The sequence below is a fragment of the Physcomitrium patens genome, chromosome 10 (genome assembly GCF_059467195.1).
Source record: "Physcomitrium patens ecotype Gransden chromosome 10, ASM5946719v1, whole genome shotgun sequence".
Lineage (NCBI taxonomy): Eukaryota > Viridiplantae > Streptophyta > Bryopsida > Funariales > Funariaceae > Physcomitrium > Physcomitrium patens.
The window spans coordinates 12,415,622-12,433,478 of NC_143419.1; the positions used below are offsets into that span (position 1 = coordinate 12,415,622).

The 17,857-nt window shown below is 37.4% G+C and overlaps 2 protein-coding genes across 10 annotated transcripts; one reads left to right on the plus strand and one right to left on the minus strand.

Moving 5' to 3' along the window:
• The first annotated feature begins 348 nt into the window (after positions 1-348).
• LOC112287242 (YTH domain-containing protein ECT4) lies at positions 349-8,463 on the plus strand. Of its 9 annotated transcripts, none has more exons than XM_024530063.3 (14): positions 349-773; positions 2,322-2,483; positions 2,754-2,804; positions 3,000-3,085; positions 3,259-3,427; positions 3,572-3,724; positions 3,828-3,896; positions 4,249-4,435; positions 4,687-4,763; positions 5,008-5,580; positions 5,822-6,439; positions 6,604-6,816; positions 6,963-7,124; positions 7,346-8,463. In XM_024530063.3, exons 2-14 carry the CDS (start codon positions 2,394-2,396, stop codon positions 7,730-7,732), a joined length of 2,835 nt encoding a protein of 944 aa, XP_024385831.1. In that variant the 5' UTR covers positions 349-773; positions 2,322-2,393; the 3' UTR covers positions 7,733-8,463. The 9 variants fall into 9 exon arrangements, with proteins under 9 accessions (XP_024385831.1, XP_024385834.1, XP_073392903.1 ...); XM_024530066.3 differs by having other exon boundaries at positions 3,003-3,085; XM_073536802.2 differs by having other exon boundaries at positions 2,322-2,444.
• A 1,753-nt stretch (positions 8,464-10,216) lies between these two features.
• On the minus strand, positions 10,217-11,788 carry LOC141045856 (uncharacterized). The gene is made up of 2 exons (XM_073536804.2): positions 10,663-11,788; positions 10,217-10,521 (listed from the first exon to the last, which is right to left on the minus strand). Exon 1 carries the CDS (start codon positions 11,123-11,125, stop codon positions 10,751-10,753), a length of 375 nt encoding a protein of 124 aa, XP_073392905.1. The 5' UTR covers positions 11,126-11,788; the 3' UTR covers positions 10,217-10,521; positions 10,663-10,750.
• Positions 11,789-17,857: the final 6,069 nt, after the last annotated feature.

Here is a 17,857-nt window from a genome sequence, read left to right on the forward strand (position 1 = left end):
TATATATGTATATACATCATTCAATGTGTACACAGAGAGACGAAGTAGAATACATATGATTCGCGGGAAAGAATACGAGTGGCCGTGGAAGCCTCCGGAAGGACCATACGGAGGGGCCAAGTGTGCTCCCCCCCCGGGAAGGATGGAAAGCGCGAGCTACGAGTGTAGAGAATAGTGGAGAAGACGGGTCCAGGACGGGTACTTGGTCAAATACGAACGAACCGGCGGGCCCGCGAATGGGTGGGCCCCGTGAAGTAGTAAGCGGACCCGCCCAGAGGAAGAGGGTTTGGGGGGGGGGGGGGGGACAGCGGAGGAGCTGCGCGGGGTGGAGCGACTCGAGAAAGGGACTCGCCAGAGCCGACTGTGGCAATACACTCCCCTCCCTCCCCGTGTGTGTGTATGCGTGTTGAGCCTGGGACGCAGCAGAAAGAAGACTTGTGTCTGGAGCAGCCTATTGTTGGCCATTGTGTAATGTCATGCTGGAGTTGGCGTCCCGTGGCGGACCCGCTTCTCCTACCGCATACACGGAGCTAGTACTGATCAGTCAGCAAGTGAGGCAGGCACGTCTCGTCGAGGCACTGTGTAGCGAGAGACGTCGAGTCTCTCGTTTGCACGCTCGAAAAGAGCGTGATTGCAAATATAGGTAGGAACAAGCATACGAGTGGGAGAGTGATGGTGTTTGTCGTGTTAGGGGACCTGTGCGGGCGGTGATTTTGTGTAGCTGGAGTTGAAAGAAGTCGGTGAAAGCAGCGGTGCTCTTCAAGTCCGTTGGGGTAAGTTAGTGTGTGTGAGGGAGGAATTGGAATGAGAGGGATAGTTTTTTGAAGTTTTGACAGCGCTTCAGATCAGTGTTTTAGTAGCTGCGGTGGTGTAGAATTACGGAGTGGAACAGACGCTGGTCGTGTGTTTAGGACGTCCAAATTCGGGACGACGTGTTGTGATTTAAAGTATATATATTTAAGCTGATAATGGCTGTGAGTTTGAGAGTTCGCGAATTGGTGGAAGAGCGGGGAGTCTGCGTTGGTTACTGATGGTGGTGGCTTCGTGCACGGCGGCGGTGGCGGTGCCTCTGCCGTGAGGTTGGGGAGTTTGTTAGAAATGGCGTCCGTCGCGGTGCCCGCTGAAAATAAATAACGTGCAGCGGAAAGGCTTGGGTAGAAAGTTATCGTTGTTGGCGATCGCCCTGCTTTCTGCGTGCTACTGCGGAGTCGGCGTCATTCGCGTTAAAGATAAAATCTGTAGGGTGCTACTTCTCGGGAAACAAAATGATAGCATGTCTGGTGTGTGTGTTTGATGAACACGTTGTACGACAATGCGGTATTGTCTTTGATTTGGCGAGACAATGAGCCTGGACTTCTTTAACTTCTTTACTGTGTGGTTAGGTTAAGGTTTGGAGCTCCAGTGTGGTTAGGTTAAGGTTACCATGGTTGGTTAGTGCTTTCACAGAACGATACCGGAGGAGAGAAGGACCTAGCACCGAGTTGTTGCATGATTATTGCTGAATTTTTGCTTTTCGGATTCTCAATTTGCGGCTTCAGCTTCTATTCTGCTTTTTCTTCCTGAAGTGGTAGATTACGTAGGCAGGATGAAGATAATTTTGAAGACTTTGAAAGGAAACCATTTTAACGTCACTCCCTCAGAGACGGTAATGACTGCACAGCTTCTCTTATTGTCGAGAGTGTTCGTTGCAAGGTAGCGATCGGTTGCAGCATGGGCAGGGGTTAGTGGTGCTAGTCACCATGATACAAGCGAGATTTTACGGACGATTGAAGGTTCGGAAACATTTGGAGCTGGTGTGAAGCGGGTGTTGATTGTGACGTGCCGATTGTACGTTTTCGGTAGCTATCATGCTTTAAGGACGGTTAGAGTGCACTGAGAGCATTTCTGTCAATCTGCGATTGTGTTAAGAGGCAGATTATTATCTGCATTTGTTTCTTGTGCAGATTACTACCGATTTTAGGTTTGGTGGCCTACTGTTTTATCCAAGGGATGCTCATCTTCCCGTTAAGAGTGATAGGTTTTAGGAATGAAACTGATCATGTTTGACACTTGATTGCACGATTTGGATATATGCCGTTGTTGCCGCGCGTGGCGGGATTTTTTGCGGTAACTCTACGATCATGTCACGTCTTTGTTGTTATTCTGGGGGATTGTTTGTGTTTCGGATTGAAGCATTTCACTGATATGACGTGTTGGTGATCGCCGGAGTGGTCTTTGACTGATGGTTACGTAATGTTCACTCTGTGAAGGAACTGTACCGCGATAAATTTCAGTCACAGGCTAATCTATTGCGATTTTGGATCTTGTTCCTTGTAACACAGGTTACAATTGTGAAGACGCGGATAGAAATTTTTCAAGGATAAGAATCATACTCTTTTGCACAGCAGCTGCTTATGTATCAGGGCAATGTCTTGAAAGGCGAAACCACAATGGAGGAAAATAAGGTCTTGGAGAACGGGTCCCTTGTTTTCACGTTATCAAAGGTAGTTTATAGGGTTTGGATATAAACTTGAGCGAATGGGATTAAATGAATCGAAGTGAATTAGTTTATTTCCTTTTTAACCATGCATGCGGAGATGTTAGACCCTTTCTTGAAGATGTCAAATCATTAGGAGAGATATATCTGAGAAGAGTTAGCTCAGGAAAGGATTTTAGAGTAGTTGAAGTTCATGGTTCTTTTTTCCTCTTAGACCCAATCTAAGATTATTAAAGGAAAAAATGTACGAGTTTTCTAACTGCACACTCGCTGACAGGGTAAAGCTGGAGCTGGTGCTACCCCAACATCTTCCCCTGAACCAAACCAGGTATAGTTAATGCTCTCTTTCGTCTCTTGTGCTTAAGGAGACCTCAAATTGAGACAAGTGAGTGATGTTGGAATGGTGAGCTTGCCGATGCCAGTTAAAATATGTGTCGAACTGCTTTTTGGGAGGTATTGACGTGTTGGCGTGGGCGGCTGCACCCTGCTCTTTCATTACTTACGAAATGTTTCGAATCGTCAGCAGGGAGTCGTCACTGATGTCTCATCTTCAACACCTGCGCAAACATTTACACCTCTTACCGCATCCGTCGCAATAGTACCTTCCGGGTAAGACGAGTTTATAGCCACAGGCTACTGCATCATCCCGTTTGCACATCGTTTCTCAACATGGGTCAAAGAAATTTAGTGAAGATTAATGGGATGAACTAGTTCTCTTCTTTGTAAATGAGAATTGTTGGTCCTTTTAGTTTTCATAGTTTAAAATTCATTATCTGTTCCAGAGCTGCACATATACAAGCTGTTCCACATCTGTCTGCTGGGAGCACCTCGGAAACTGCGGTGCAGCAAATTTTAGACATCGGTGGAGGAAGTTGGGATCGAGACAGTGTTCTGCGTGCCTTACGTGCGGCCTCCAACAATTTAGAGCAAGCTTTGCAATGTTTATCTTCTGTAAGCGATCGCAGTAATGCCGAGGTTTCATGCATGATCATCAGACTTTTGAATGTAATGCCTTGATCTATGGTTGGAGAAGTTCGATAGATTACCGGCTGTCCCTACACAGGTTTTATTTTCACAACGCTGTCCTGTGTGCAGGATATTCCAGAGACAACCGAACTTGCGCCTTCTATGTCCCGCACATTACTAGAAAATTCTGCTGGAGCTCCAAGCATAGCTTCCGCTGTTCCAGCTCATGCAGTCGTCCCTGTGTCTGGGCCGAACGCGGCTCCGCCAGAACTTTTACCTCAGGTTAGACAGGACTACATGTCATACTTATCGTGGATGGGGCTACTAATTATTGTGAGTTTTAGCAAATATATTCACAAATGCGGAAACATCCTATTATTTGCAGGATACACCTGCCTTGGGTGCTGATGGTGGTAGTGCAGGAGATTTGGACTTTTTTAGGAACAGTTCAGAGGTGCATCCTCCATTCTTAGCTTATTTGTCTTGAACTGTCTAGATTTATGTCTTCTTAAAACTTTCACTAGAATAACGTATGTTTCGGGAGGTTCTGGTAGGTGACGTTGTAGTAATTGTAACACATCTCGTCAGTCTTGCTTACATAGGTTAGAATTGGATAGTAGACGTGTATGTGGTTGTGAATAACGGACGTATCTAGTATTGTAGTACGTTATTTGCAGATTGTTGTGTTTCATGCGAAAGTCTTCTTCATTTTCATGCAGTTGTGATAGCCTAATTGAGGTCCTGATCAGCAGAGACCACGAGCAGACATCGTAACTTTTAGACTTCCTACTGCCATGTTAATATAGGTACCTCAAACCAATGATGAAGATTCCTCTGATGCCAGTGAAGATGCCTCTGCATCAGTTGGAACTGGCGATGCAGCGAGTACAAATGGAGTACATGATGGGTCTGCTGAAGGAGGATCTATTTACTATCTGGGTGGCATGAATGGCTATCCTCCCCACGGTTATGTCTACGATTATGTTCATGGAGGTCGGGGTTGACATTGTCTAGCTCTTAGCGTGTTTCACTTCTAGAAAAATGGCAGGATGATCACTGGGTGACGCTCCAGCTTTGTTGCGTTTGATTCGAGATTTGTGTTTCATAGTTTAGATTTTAGCTGCCTGGGTTTTGTGTTTTATTTGAGAGCCTAGTGCTCACTGGAATGTATGATTGTGCTTTCGTCATCAATCAAGTCATCTAGTCAAAGAAGCTAACCTCATATTTCGGAACTTGTTTTGCAGGATTTGAACCTTCGGTTGCAGGGGAATGGGATGATTACTCGAGATACGTCGTCGACGGAGTAGAGATTCCATCCCCAGTAAGTTATTGCTAGTATATTCATCTTATTTTTTTCATAGGTGTGTCATCTTGTGTAATAAGGTTTTTTATTTAGAATCCTTGAATTCTGGACGCTGCATGCAGTCGGGACTATTTGTATCCAGACTGATTCCAGTTAATAGACATATTGCACACTGAATGAAGCGTTGCTCCTTTACTTATTTACCACTCTTACGGGAACTTAGTACGATAACACTGACTCTATATTTTTCTGTTCTCTGCAGGGTGTTTATAGTGATAATGGATCTGTATATGTGCATGCCACTGGCTACGGCTATGCATCGAATCCTTCTTACACTCCATACACTCCTGGGGCGCCAGTACCGACCATAGGTGCTGATGGTCAGCTGTACGGTCCCCAGGCATTCCAGTATCCTAGCCACTTGTATCCACAACCAGTGTCTCCAGGTACACAGTACCATGTGGGATCACCTACTGCGATAACTGGAGGTGAGAGAGCAACGACAGGGAATGGCGAGCCTGCTCCTCCTGGAGTCGATGGGAAGATTGCGCTTTCTAATGGCGGCCCCAGGCCGGGTTACCCAGCCATGGCACTCATTCCTCCACATGGACCGTACGCTAGAGGTGTCTTACCTTTGGCAATGCACAATCCAGGTTCCCAGGATGTACGATATGATGGACTTAGCGCTGCTGCACCCTCATGGGTGGATGTTTCCAAAATACCCGAAGGTCTGCAGAGACGAGGAATCCCAACAGGCATGCACTCTATGGCTTCTCAGCAGTTGTCAGCGCCAGGCCTTCCTGCACAATCATTGAGACCAATTACTCCGTTGCAGGCAAGAACTCTCTCAAGTAATGCTCCCGACGGAAATACACAGCTGAATGGGAGCCATCTTGTGTGTTTTAGATAGCCGTTCTCGATTTGTGTTTGAGAACTGCTTGTCACTTGGTTCGTGACTTAGATGCAGATTTCAAAAGAAAGTTGAAAATTTTCGAAATGGAGATTTGGATAAAATTATGGTCTTTGATCTTCTTTTGGCACGAAGGTATTAACACTTACAGGTGGCTTGATTTTAGATACATATCCAATCACCTCAGCAATCGAGAAATCCATCGGGATTGGGACCTTTCAATCTTGGTCCTGGGGCCCTAGCCAGGGGCTATCCTCCTGTTTCCGGAGTTGTGAACGGGCACAATGGTCCTGTGAGAGCTCGTCAGCTGGGGAATACATTCGTGGACCCCAGGCCAAATGGGCGTGGAGGCTGGATTGGCATCGACAAGGGGAAACAGAGATGTCGAGGTGGCGGACCTATTGGTAATAGTAACGGTTCTCTTGATCCTTTGAACGAGCAAAACAGAGGACCCCGAACTATCAGAACCAGGAATCAGCGGGCCATCCCAGGTGTTTTAAGACATACCAGGGGTCAAGGTGTGATCTCATCAGGAAACAGCGATGCTCTTAATGCCTTCGTAAACAGAGAACAATACAATAAACCAGAGTTCATCATCAACTATGACCACGCCAAGTTTTTTGTGATAAAATCTTACAGTGAAGACGATGTTCATAAGAGTATTAAGTACAACGTATGGGCTAGCACTCCGGTTGGTAATAAAAGGTTAGATGCTGCATACCTGGAGGCTTTGGCCAAAAGTAATGGGGATACGAAGAGCTTTCCAGTATTTCTGTTCTTTTCGGTAAGGCCGTAAACTTGGTCGATATCTCGTACCTGGTTAGGTTTTGTAAGGATACAAGTAGCTTGTATGGTGATCTATTTTCGTTTGTCTTCTCCTTGATCAATTCTCTTTTGGTTGAATGCTGATATTGGAAGATCCTTCTGACATCCTGTCTCATTTTTCAGGTAAATGCTAGTGGACAGTTTTGTGGTGTGGCACAGATGACAGGTCCTGTTGATTTTTCAAAGAGCGTGGACTTCTGGCAGCAGGATAAGTGGAATGGTCGATTTCCTGTAGTATGGCACATAATTAAAGACATTCCCAATTGCCAGTTTCGCCATATTATTTTGGAAAATAATGATAACAAGCCTGTAACGAACAGCAGGGACACTCAGGAGGTAAAACATCCGGCTCATTTTTTGGCGCTTAAATATTTGTATCCCTCGACTTCGTTCACATGGTTTTCAGTCTTTTAAGCATAATATAATAGCCCATTTCCTTCATACTAATGGAGTTAGTGATATGTTAATTCTGTGATATCCAGGTCAAGTTTGAACAAGGATTTGGAATGCTAAATATATTTAAAAACTTCGCTTCCAAAACGTCGATCCTGGATGATTTCCAATTTTATGAAAACCGGCAGCGAGCCTTGTCGGAGAAAAGAGCCAGGCAGCAGGCCCAGAAGCAGCGGGAACTGCATCGTCAGGTTTGGCCTGTCATATTTTATATTCGCCTAATCCCGCATATTTGTTTTAATGCTTCAGAAGGTGCCAGAGTCATCTTTTTCTGGAAGCTGCAATTAGACATCATCAGGACTTAACTGTTTAGAGGGACGCTTGTATGCCTGATTTTGCCTGCAGCTGTACTCTTTTTCTGCCATGTGGTTCTGCATACCGAATTCCTACTAAGGTGGAGTTTCAATTGCAGGGAGGGGGACGGACTGTTGGCAATGAATTTGAGTCTGCTTCCATTAAGGAAGTTTCCACTCTGCCAAATCATGGTCAGATTGTAGAACGTTTAGCAGCTGATAATCCTGAAGAGACCATTGCAGCTCAGCCTGTTGAAGGTTCACATGCTTTGACTCCTCAAATGTTTGACAATGATGATTCTGATGAGAATCGTTCGCAGATTGGATCCGTCGATAGATTAACCACTGGAGTAGCAGAAATCAACATCGGGGAAGGAGTAAAAACAAACTCCTCCGAGGAAACACAGAAAGCAGGGTCAGGATCAGGATCAGAACTTGTAGTGGAATCGAACAATTTATTGAGTGAACAGGACGGTAGCACGGCGGTGGGCGATGCGGGTAGTTGATTTTGCAGAGGAACAGAATTTCAGGGCTAGCAGGCGGTTTATCTTAATCTTACTAGTAGTCCTCATTTGCTGATAGCGGTATGACATACCAGGAATTAAAGGTGTTCATGGACACATCATGCCAATATACCTGGTTTCAGCCACTCTTCTTTGATTACACGCGAAGTGGTTAGCTCTGCTTGTCAGCTGAGTGTATAGCAAATGCCATTAAAAAATAGTGTGCAGGTACAGGCCGAAAAAGGATCGATCATCCAGATTGAGGGGACTAACAAAAGAGGCGTTCCTTTTTCCAAATTTTGGGGAATAAGGATGCTTGAGAAAGAGAAGTGCCAGGCAAAAGGGGCGTAGACTGATATTTGCCTGCTAGAATCAAAGATCCTCGTCAGATTAGAAGTCTTTCTTTACCCATTCTCTGGCTACAGGACATTTCAAAGGCGGAGGATATCGTTTAGTACAATGCTGCAGTTGCGGCTGAGAAGGTTGAATCTCTTCTTTCTTCTCAGGATAGGGCCATTCTGTAAAATTATATTTGCCACTGTTGGGATGTTGCTGAACGAGGGCTGGTCTAAAATTCTTAGAGCCACTCCACCTCTCCCACATGCACAGAAACAAGATCACTTCGGTGTTCAGTGCTTCAGTAGGCTGTTGGGTTCTTCATCTGTGGAAGTTTTGTGAAAGTTCCCTGCCTTATGGCCTGGATGTAATAAGGAGCTCTTTTCCACATTTTGTAACTCCTTCCTTCCCAACTCCCATCTGCAATCCTTGTCGTCCTCTTTCTGATCGTATGGTTTCCATGCGGGGTTGCATTGTGAACATGTTGTGTTGGAACATGCTGTGGAGTAGGGTGTGTTGGAAACTGGGCATTCACACAGGTTGTGGGCTGGAAAAGGACTTGGTACTCAAGCGGTTTGTACAATCCAAAGCAAGTTTTCACATTTTTATCTCATTTAGGACGTCAAACCTGAGTTTTCAACTACACCTCATGTTCCAGATTTGGTAAGCTGAACCTAGTGAATGTTGATAGATGTAAGAGCATGGGTTGCAGAGTCTGTCTCTTCTCAAGAGCTGAAGATATTACTTTCCTCACACCATTTGTCAGGATGTGTAGGGTTGCATTGAAGGCCTCTTCCATCGGTGGACTCTGTCCCAGTTTATCAACAAATCTAAGTCCTGCCCTTCCTTAGTGGTCATTTTCTTCTATAGTGACTAGTACTCATCATCATTGTCATTCAGATCATTAGGGAACATTTTCATTGGCTACTTACAGGATTTGATTGCCTGCATTGAGTCTTCACATTGGTTGGTGAAAAAGTGACTAGTAGCAAATCTTTTTTTAACATTGGCTAAGGGGGACTGCAGGGGCCATAGGAAAATCTGGGAAATGTACAGCTTCAAGTATTTCAGAGCCCAGAGGTCAACAGTAAGACCAGATAGTTGATGTACTCAGGCAGATAACTGAATCCAGACAAAAAGAACCTTCTGGCCCCATACATCTCAGGCATGGGATGCCAAGGATAATTTTTTTGTCAGAATTGTCCAAGACCAAAGTAGATCTGGACCATTTGATGTGGTCCAACTGGGGACACCAACATACTTTTCTAACTTCTTGCTCTAACCTAGTCCTAGCATCACATCCACTGTGTATCATGTGACATACCTCTAGGGCTTGATAAAAGTGGGGGAGGGTTGCCTGACATGATTGTCTTTCCATGACAAATGTCTGGTTGATGCTTGTTGACACACTACTCCAGCATTGAGCAGTTAGGTCAGTTGCACAAAGACATGGAGATGATGGGCACAGTGCAGAAGTTTCACAGCCCCTCAAATTGGGGGTTCCAGAAAAAGGGGTGGTTGGCTTATTCTCCCTTTCAACTGGTTGGTGTCAACTTGCTTCAAGCAATGAAGTGGGTCCAGCAGCAATTCATGCTTTGTGCCTTGGGACAAGAGAGTTGATAAGTTCCAATTGTGTTAGATTGGTGGATGTAAACTGCTCTGATGTGTGGGTGTGGGTGTGGGTTGAGAAAGTCATGCACTGTGGGGAGCTAACCCCCAACTTCCAGTTGGTGCTAATTCCAAGATCATCTATAGGAGATACAAACTTTGTTGGATTAAGCAATGGATAGCTCACTTGTATTGTCGGGCTTTCATAGAACCCAGATTTTTGTGTGAATGACTAGGTTGTGGTAGGATTTTACTCTATTTTAGTAATTGGAGTTTCAAAATAAAAGGAATCTCAATATTATACATCCATTGGATGTCAGATTCCTCTGAATTTAAGCACATTAATCCAAATCAGTTCTAGATCATGAAAAGAGATTTTCCTATCGAATTATATTACAATTGAAGTGGCCTAAATCAGTTCTCTTTCTGGATACATGAACAAGATATTTCTGATGCAACAATACATATACATATATATATATATATATATTTATACACACTCACACACGTACACACACATACATACTTGAGGCATTAAATTAATTTTATGAAATAAAAAATAAAAGAGTTAAAAAAAGAGAAACTTCAAAGTTGCGTACATCAGATAATGAAAGTTTTGTATCATTCTACTAACGATCTTCTAAATGAAATTATGACATTTTCAATCTCACTCACAAAAGTCATAAACACTACAGTATCTCCGCCACTTATGTAAAATCCACAACACATCACTAGCACTGGACACCCTGAGGACTGATTCTCCATCCGTTGTCTTCCACCGCCAGAAGCGACACAAATATCGTGACGTGCGAAGCAATCCTCGAGGAAGCCAATGTCATCGTAGGCTTCTGCTTCACATCAAAGACACACACCACACTACACTGCAGCGACTGACAATGAACTCACATCATCAAATAAAATAAGAATAAGAAATAATAATAATAATAATAATAATCATAAAAATCTACGAGAACAATGAATCCTGGCACCAGAACTTGAGAGGGGGCTGGAGGCCGTGCTTCCGCATGAGCACAAGCCGTACTCCGTGCTGTGCCGTGCTATGCAGTGCAGGGCAATTCAGTGCAGTGGCGCTGCGATTCTCCCTCGATTCCTCCCTCCCTCCCTCCCTCCCGCCTTCTGCTCTGCTGCTGTGCTGCGATTCGGGCCTGGCACCAAATCGGAAGATCCAGGGATCTGGGCCGACAAATCGCTTCCAACCCCCGTAACGCAGTTGATGATGGATGCATCCAATCCCTGGCCATCTGCAATTGTGCAATTACGCGCACGACGCCGCGATTTTGCCAGATGGGGTTGTTGGTTGTGCGCAGAAGATGAAAAATGCACGGCGGCGTTTCCAATATCTCTCGCTCGCTCCCAGTTTCCCCATCGCCAGGGAAAGCTGTCTGTCCATCTGGTGGTGATGCTGTTGCGGAGATCGACATTTTCATCCATCTCCGGGTTCGTTGGTCATTCATCATCGACGTCCAGTCTTTTTAACGTTCTTTTAACACCAATTCTTTGTGTGAATTGCGACCGCTTTACTTGTGTGTGGTTATATATATTGATTGATTGAGGAATGTTAAACATACCTAGACTTTACAAAAATTGACCTACCCATAGTCACGAATTGGCACATGGATTGTATAGATTTTTTTCATTATTAAAACCATCATTCACATTTAGATTAACAAAATCATGGTTTCTCATAAATACAATTTATACAATCATGAAAATGACTGGCAGCAATGGTTCCCAACAGCTACTTCCCAATAGTGACGAGTATGCATTGAAGGCATAGTATTACAACTAGATGATATCATTCGCAAGTCAAATCATGGCACTTAAACAAGAGTTTCGTGGAGCAAGGTGAGAGGTTTCGTGGAGGTATAAAGAGCTACAACTAAATAAAATAAATATAGGCAATTTTTCCCCATGATCAACCTTTGATGGAGATCTTTCAAATTTGTTATTCTTTCAACTACTTCATGAGATATAAATCACTTGACAACAACATCACTATGATTAGAGCAAGTGCCTTTATCCATCTCACATGTCCTACAAGGAATCACCTTGCACAACATAGATGGGGTATAAAGACAAGACAAACCCATTGTATAAGTAACACAAACTACAATGCAATTTATTAATATTTGATATATACCAACAACATTTAAGCAAAGCATCAAAGCTATAATAATTGATTTCATCAGAATTACTAGCATGCTTAATAATGTTAACTTTAATAGTTGCAGACTTGGTCACCATGGATGCAAAGCACATGCTCTTAAATGTAGCATTGTTAGCAAGCTTACATTCTATTGCTAGCAAGGATACCACCAAAGCAGTAGCATTGCTCATGATAAAGATAAGCTTGTAACAAACAATAGATTTGAGAGGACCTAAGCTATGAAGTAGGAGCAAGGCAGTAAGACTGATCCAAGATGAGTCTCTTGCTCACTTTTAAACAAATAATTAGGATTTCATCAAGAAGGATTGCAATACATGGAGGTAGCTATGATTGTAACAACAATGAAGATTAAATAATTATCATGAACGTGGTTGATTTTCATTGGTTGCGGATCTAGTAGTAGAGAAATGAATCTAAAGATCATTGTTTTTTCATGATTGTAATGATGAGTGAGTCACTTTAATAAAAGATAAGATTTATTTAATATTTTCCTATATATATAGATAGAGAGGAGTATGTTAAATAGACTTAGATTTTAACTAAACCAACCAACACATGATAAAGAATATATTAATCATGATAAATATGGTTGATTTTCATTCATTTCAAATCCAATAGTAGAAAGATGAATTTGGAGTTTTTTTATTTTTTTGTTTTTTTCTTCTTCAAGATGGTTAGGATAGACAAGCCAATTTAGTAAAAGCTTGGTTCTATTTAGCATCCTCTAATATATATATATATATATATATAGATATATAATTTTATTTATTAATGTGTACATACATTTTTTTGCTTATTATTCAATAAGTTAAAATGGAGACAAACCAAGAAGAGCAACAAGTCCTCTTACTAGGCACAAGATTAATTATACTTGAAATTTTGTATTGCACTATAAATAAAATTATTAAACAGCATATAATTATAATAAATAGATATCTTTATTTATAATATTATAAAATAATTGTGTACTAATAATACTATAAAAATTAGAAGTATTAATAATGTATATGATATTATATAAATTAAAAATTATATTTTTTTGTACTTATTATTTATAGAAATATAATTTATCTACTTTAGAAAAATTTACTTGTAGAATCATTGCAACCTTTGGACAATATTTTATTATTTAAATTGTAAGAAAAGTCTCTTATCTATCATACAAATGTAATTTTAAAAATAATTTAATAATATTTTTATTAAAAACTATATAGATTTTAGTGCTAAAATTTTATTTGCATAATAAATGTATATTTGGTTATATATCTTTTATGTTTATACATACATATACATATACATATATACATATATAGGTATATGTGTGTATATATGTATTTATAATCTTGATATGATTTTTTTTCCATTAAAATATCTTTTAATAATTATTATGATATATGAAAGAATCATTAAATTTAAATTATTATTATTTTTAAAATAAATTTTTTTTATTCTATAATTCATATATTTTTGGGATCCTTGGTTACATTTTTTATGTTGTAAGTGACATTATATTATGTATTATTAGATATTAATAAGTCTCTTTAATTTATAACTTTTACAGCAAGCAAGATAGCTAAAATTGACATCAAATTATGTTAAGATTGTAATATAAATACAAAATATTGCTGTTACTACCAAAAATTTAAAAACGATTTATACTCTTGTATGTGCTGTTTATATGCGAAAAAAAAATGCAGTTTTTAAAATTTTGTAGGTAGATATATGTGTAAAGATATATGAGTCTATGTTTGATTTTTTCTTTTTTCTTTTTTACAGTACAATTTAAAATATTTTAATAGTATTTCATGACTATTGTGTAATATGCCTTAAATAGTTTTTGTATTTTGAAATCTTAATTGTTGATTGATACAAAATTGTAGAAAAGATCTGGATCCAAAAAAAAAAAAAAAAAAAAAAAAAAACTATGACATGAGGAAACAATATGTTGCTTGCAACATTTGTCTCATCTTTAACAAAATAAAAAACAATATATATATATATATATATATATATATATGTGAATTATGCAAATATTCTACATGCCAGTAATTATTAAAAGGCCATTAAATCTTGTATTAGTAAGTATTTATTTTTTTACTATCAATTTTTTTTGTGGATTTATAATAATTGTCTTTTATTTATTTGATAAATGATTGAGACTATTGCTTTGATTTTAAAATAATTTGCAGTTTTTTTTTTTTTTTTTTTTTTTTTTTTTGTGTGTGTGTGGTAGTTAAGATAAAGCTACATATGAACTTGTTACTAAATTTTTTTATAACTTTTATTTTTTAAATTCAGTTTTATCACAAAAAAAGTAAAATTTTATTATATATTTATATGAATATATATACATATATATATATATATATATATGCACACACACACACACAAGGAGAAACCTATTTAGCAAGCTAAATGAAACTGAAAAATTAAGAGGCGTGCCTTAGATTAGTCCTCTAACCAAACTCATTGAACAGAGGCTTGCTCACTTAGCCACCTGCATTTAGATTATGTAGCAATTTGGAACTTCTGGATCTTCTCTTTTGCTTTCCAAGGCAGAGCAAAAAGTTTTGTGTAGTCACAGAATGATTTATGAATATCCATTGTTTTAGCCACTAAAATTGTGTTAGATGAAATACAATGTAGGTTTCAAAGGCCTGGGTTTTGCCATCATTGGTGGTCCGTTGCCCATACTATTATCTGCCGAACATTAACACTAATTTAATACCGTGGAACACATTATTTGAAAATAATTTACGATTTTGCAGAAATGAAGAAAAGCCTTGCAATTTTTGGTGCAACTTGAGCACACAGTAAGTTTAAGCCCATCAATACTGCATTGATATCTGTAACAGACAGGCTTCACTTCCACACCAGTTCACAATTAGAAATGCTTTTATCAATAATGCCATTTTCATCAACAAATTAAACTTTGTATGACTTTTTCAGGTGATTGAAGTATTTGTTGATTGATTAAAACCATGGTGAATTGGGAGTCAATTGCACATAACATTCCATTTAGCTCTTGCCATGAAATACATGAATAAACCAAGCTTGTGCTTCTTAAAAATATTAAATTAAAACCTTTGATGAATAATTTTTTAATATATACATAATGAAAGTAATGTTCTAGGGTGTCATTAACATGTTGTGAGTTGTATTTAATATTTATATATATGAGTTTCAAATGAATGTTGTCACCAATGAAATTTCTACTTGCAACTTCAGTTAAATGGTTTAATAAGAAAATTAACTTTTAAAAAGAAATATATATATATATATATATATATATATCTTGCAAGATAAGACTTGCAAGGAAGTGAATGCAACCTCTTGATGGGTGTTTGTACATAGAAGCTAGGTAAAAATCCTCTTTATTAGTAGAACAATATAATCAATATAATCCACCCATTTATTGTTGTTGTGTTGTAACACAACTATATGGTGAAAGAAAAAAGAAAAAAAGAAAAAAAGAAAAAGTTTTACTATAGAAAAGCCTAATTAAAAAATATAGTAGAGAAACAAAGATAAAAGATAAGAAGGTATTAAAAACATTTAGTGTTAATACCACTTTTTGTATATATATATATTTTTTTTATTATTTTCTTTTTACTGCTATAAATAAAGAAAAATAAAGTAGATTACAAAAATAAACTACATAGACATCTTTAAGATGAAGTTAAGAGTAGTTTGTAGTAAAAACAATCTTAAAAAATAAGGATTTAATACCCAAAAAATACTAGTTGTGAATCAAGATTGAAATTAAATCTCAAGGCACAAAATCACACACTTATGGTGATTTTGGGATTCTTTTGCTGATTAAAGAATAAGTTTAGAAAAGAAATATCAAGAGTTTTGTTTTAGCATTGGTTTTAAAAAATTTGGATAAATTTTTAAGTTTGTGAGAGCTTTTCAAAGTTAGAGATGTCTTCAATGATTTTTGATTTTTAAGAAATAAAAAGAAGTATACATATTTGAGAAATTTGTGAGTATTGTAGCAAATAGATAGGTGAAAATTTGTAGATTTGTTAATAAGCTTGTCATAAAAGTGTTTTGTAAATTTAATATTAATTAAATGGTTAAAAAAAAGAGATATTAGAATTTGATTGGATTAAGGTCTTGAATATTTGATTTTTAGGTTTAGTAAGAGTTTCTATGATCTTAAGTAATTTTTTGGTTGAATTGAAGTAAAATTTTGCGAGCATATAATGAGCTTGGATTTTAATAATTTTTCTAATTTAAAAAGCAAGTAAATGATATTATGTTATAATATGGCTATTAAATAAAAGAAAAAAAAAATCATATTATAAAAGAGCATAATTAAAAATACTATAGCAAATTATCTTAAAATTATAGATTATAGTGAAAGAAGTAGTAAAATTAATAAGAGCTAATATTGCCTTTTTGTAAAAAAAGACTTCTACTTACTTTGTAGAGCCATTGTATATTAAAGTAAATTAACAAAAATAATACTATAAGAATCTTTAGGTAATAGTAAAGAATAGCTTTTGGCAAATTGTTTTTAGAAAAACCTTAGATTGATACATAAAAAGGACGAGTTCTGAATCATGGTCAAAATCAAACTCCATGACACAAAAATAGGCATCTAAGGCAAATAAATTTTTTTGTGGTTGATTGAAGAGCAAGATTCAAGAACAAATCAAAGAAAGGTTCTTTAGGCATTGATTTTGAGTGATTTGGATTTATAATGACTTTATAAGAGTTTTACAAAGTCATGGTTATTTTTGGATGAATTTAATCTTTAAGAAGTAAAAAGGGTTTATACTCTTGAGCATTTCATAAGATTTTTAGTGGATTTACAATTGAAATTTTTTATGTTTGTAATGGTAGTTGATTCAAATGTATTTTTGAAAGTAAAAGTCTAATTGAATTCAAGGTTAATAAAACTCAAGTGGCTTTGGATTTTAGAAATTGGAGTTTGAAGGACCAACAAAGGTTTCTAAGATTTTCAGTAATCTATTAATTAGATTGAAATAAAATTTATTCACTAGTAGCATAATTGATTTCTTAAAAATGTGCAAATTTTGAGAGCAATTTAACAATGAAATTAATAGACATTGGCACTAGGAGATTAGTCCCAAAGATAAGAAAATAAGGCCGGCCAACACTTAAGCAGTTAATGAGATTTATCTCTCATTTGGTAAATTTGATCTTCTTCAAATTATTTGTGCTTGTTTTTAACTAAATAATTGAGAGGTATGTAAATTTTGAGTTAAAATAAATGATTAGAATTATTAATTATTGAGGTTTTAATCTACTATAGGATTAGAATTTAAGATTAAGGATTTGACTAGGATTTAGGATTTAGAATTTGATTAGAATTTAGAATTTAGAAATTAATTAGAATTTAAGATTTAGAATTTTATTAGGATTTAATTTGTATTTGGTTAAGATTTGATTAGGATTAGATTAGGATTAGATTAAGATTTGACTAGAATACATTTAGAATTTTATTAGAATTTGATTAAGATTTAATTAAATTATGTTAAAGATTGTTCAAAGATTATTTTGAAATTAGTTATTTATTTTTTTTAAATTAAATTCTTAAAATACTAAGAATTGGAATTTAAATTACTTTTTTTTTTATCAAATCTATTTTATAAAGTACTTTTAAATTTTATCATTATTTATAATTTTTATTTTATTTAAATTATATATATATATATATATATTTTTTTTTTTATTAAAACTAGAGAATTATTAATATTACATCTCCAATTGATATTGCCACACCATAATTAAGACTTGCAACAAGTGTGAGGAGATTAAGAAGATTGGCAACTCTCTTGCTAGCAACCAAGCTTACTAATCAATAAGCAAGGTCTAGGAGTAATGCCCTTGTAAAGGTTTTTAGAAACAAATCTTTTATACATAAATACTTTTTGGACTTAGTATGGACTAAGTGATTGTAGAAATAACGAGATTTTTTTAGAAATCATAGCCTTAGAAATTGTGTCTTTCTTTCTTTCATGTAT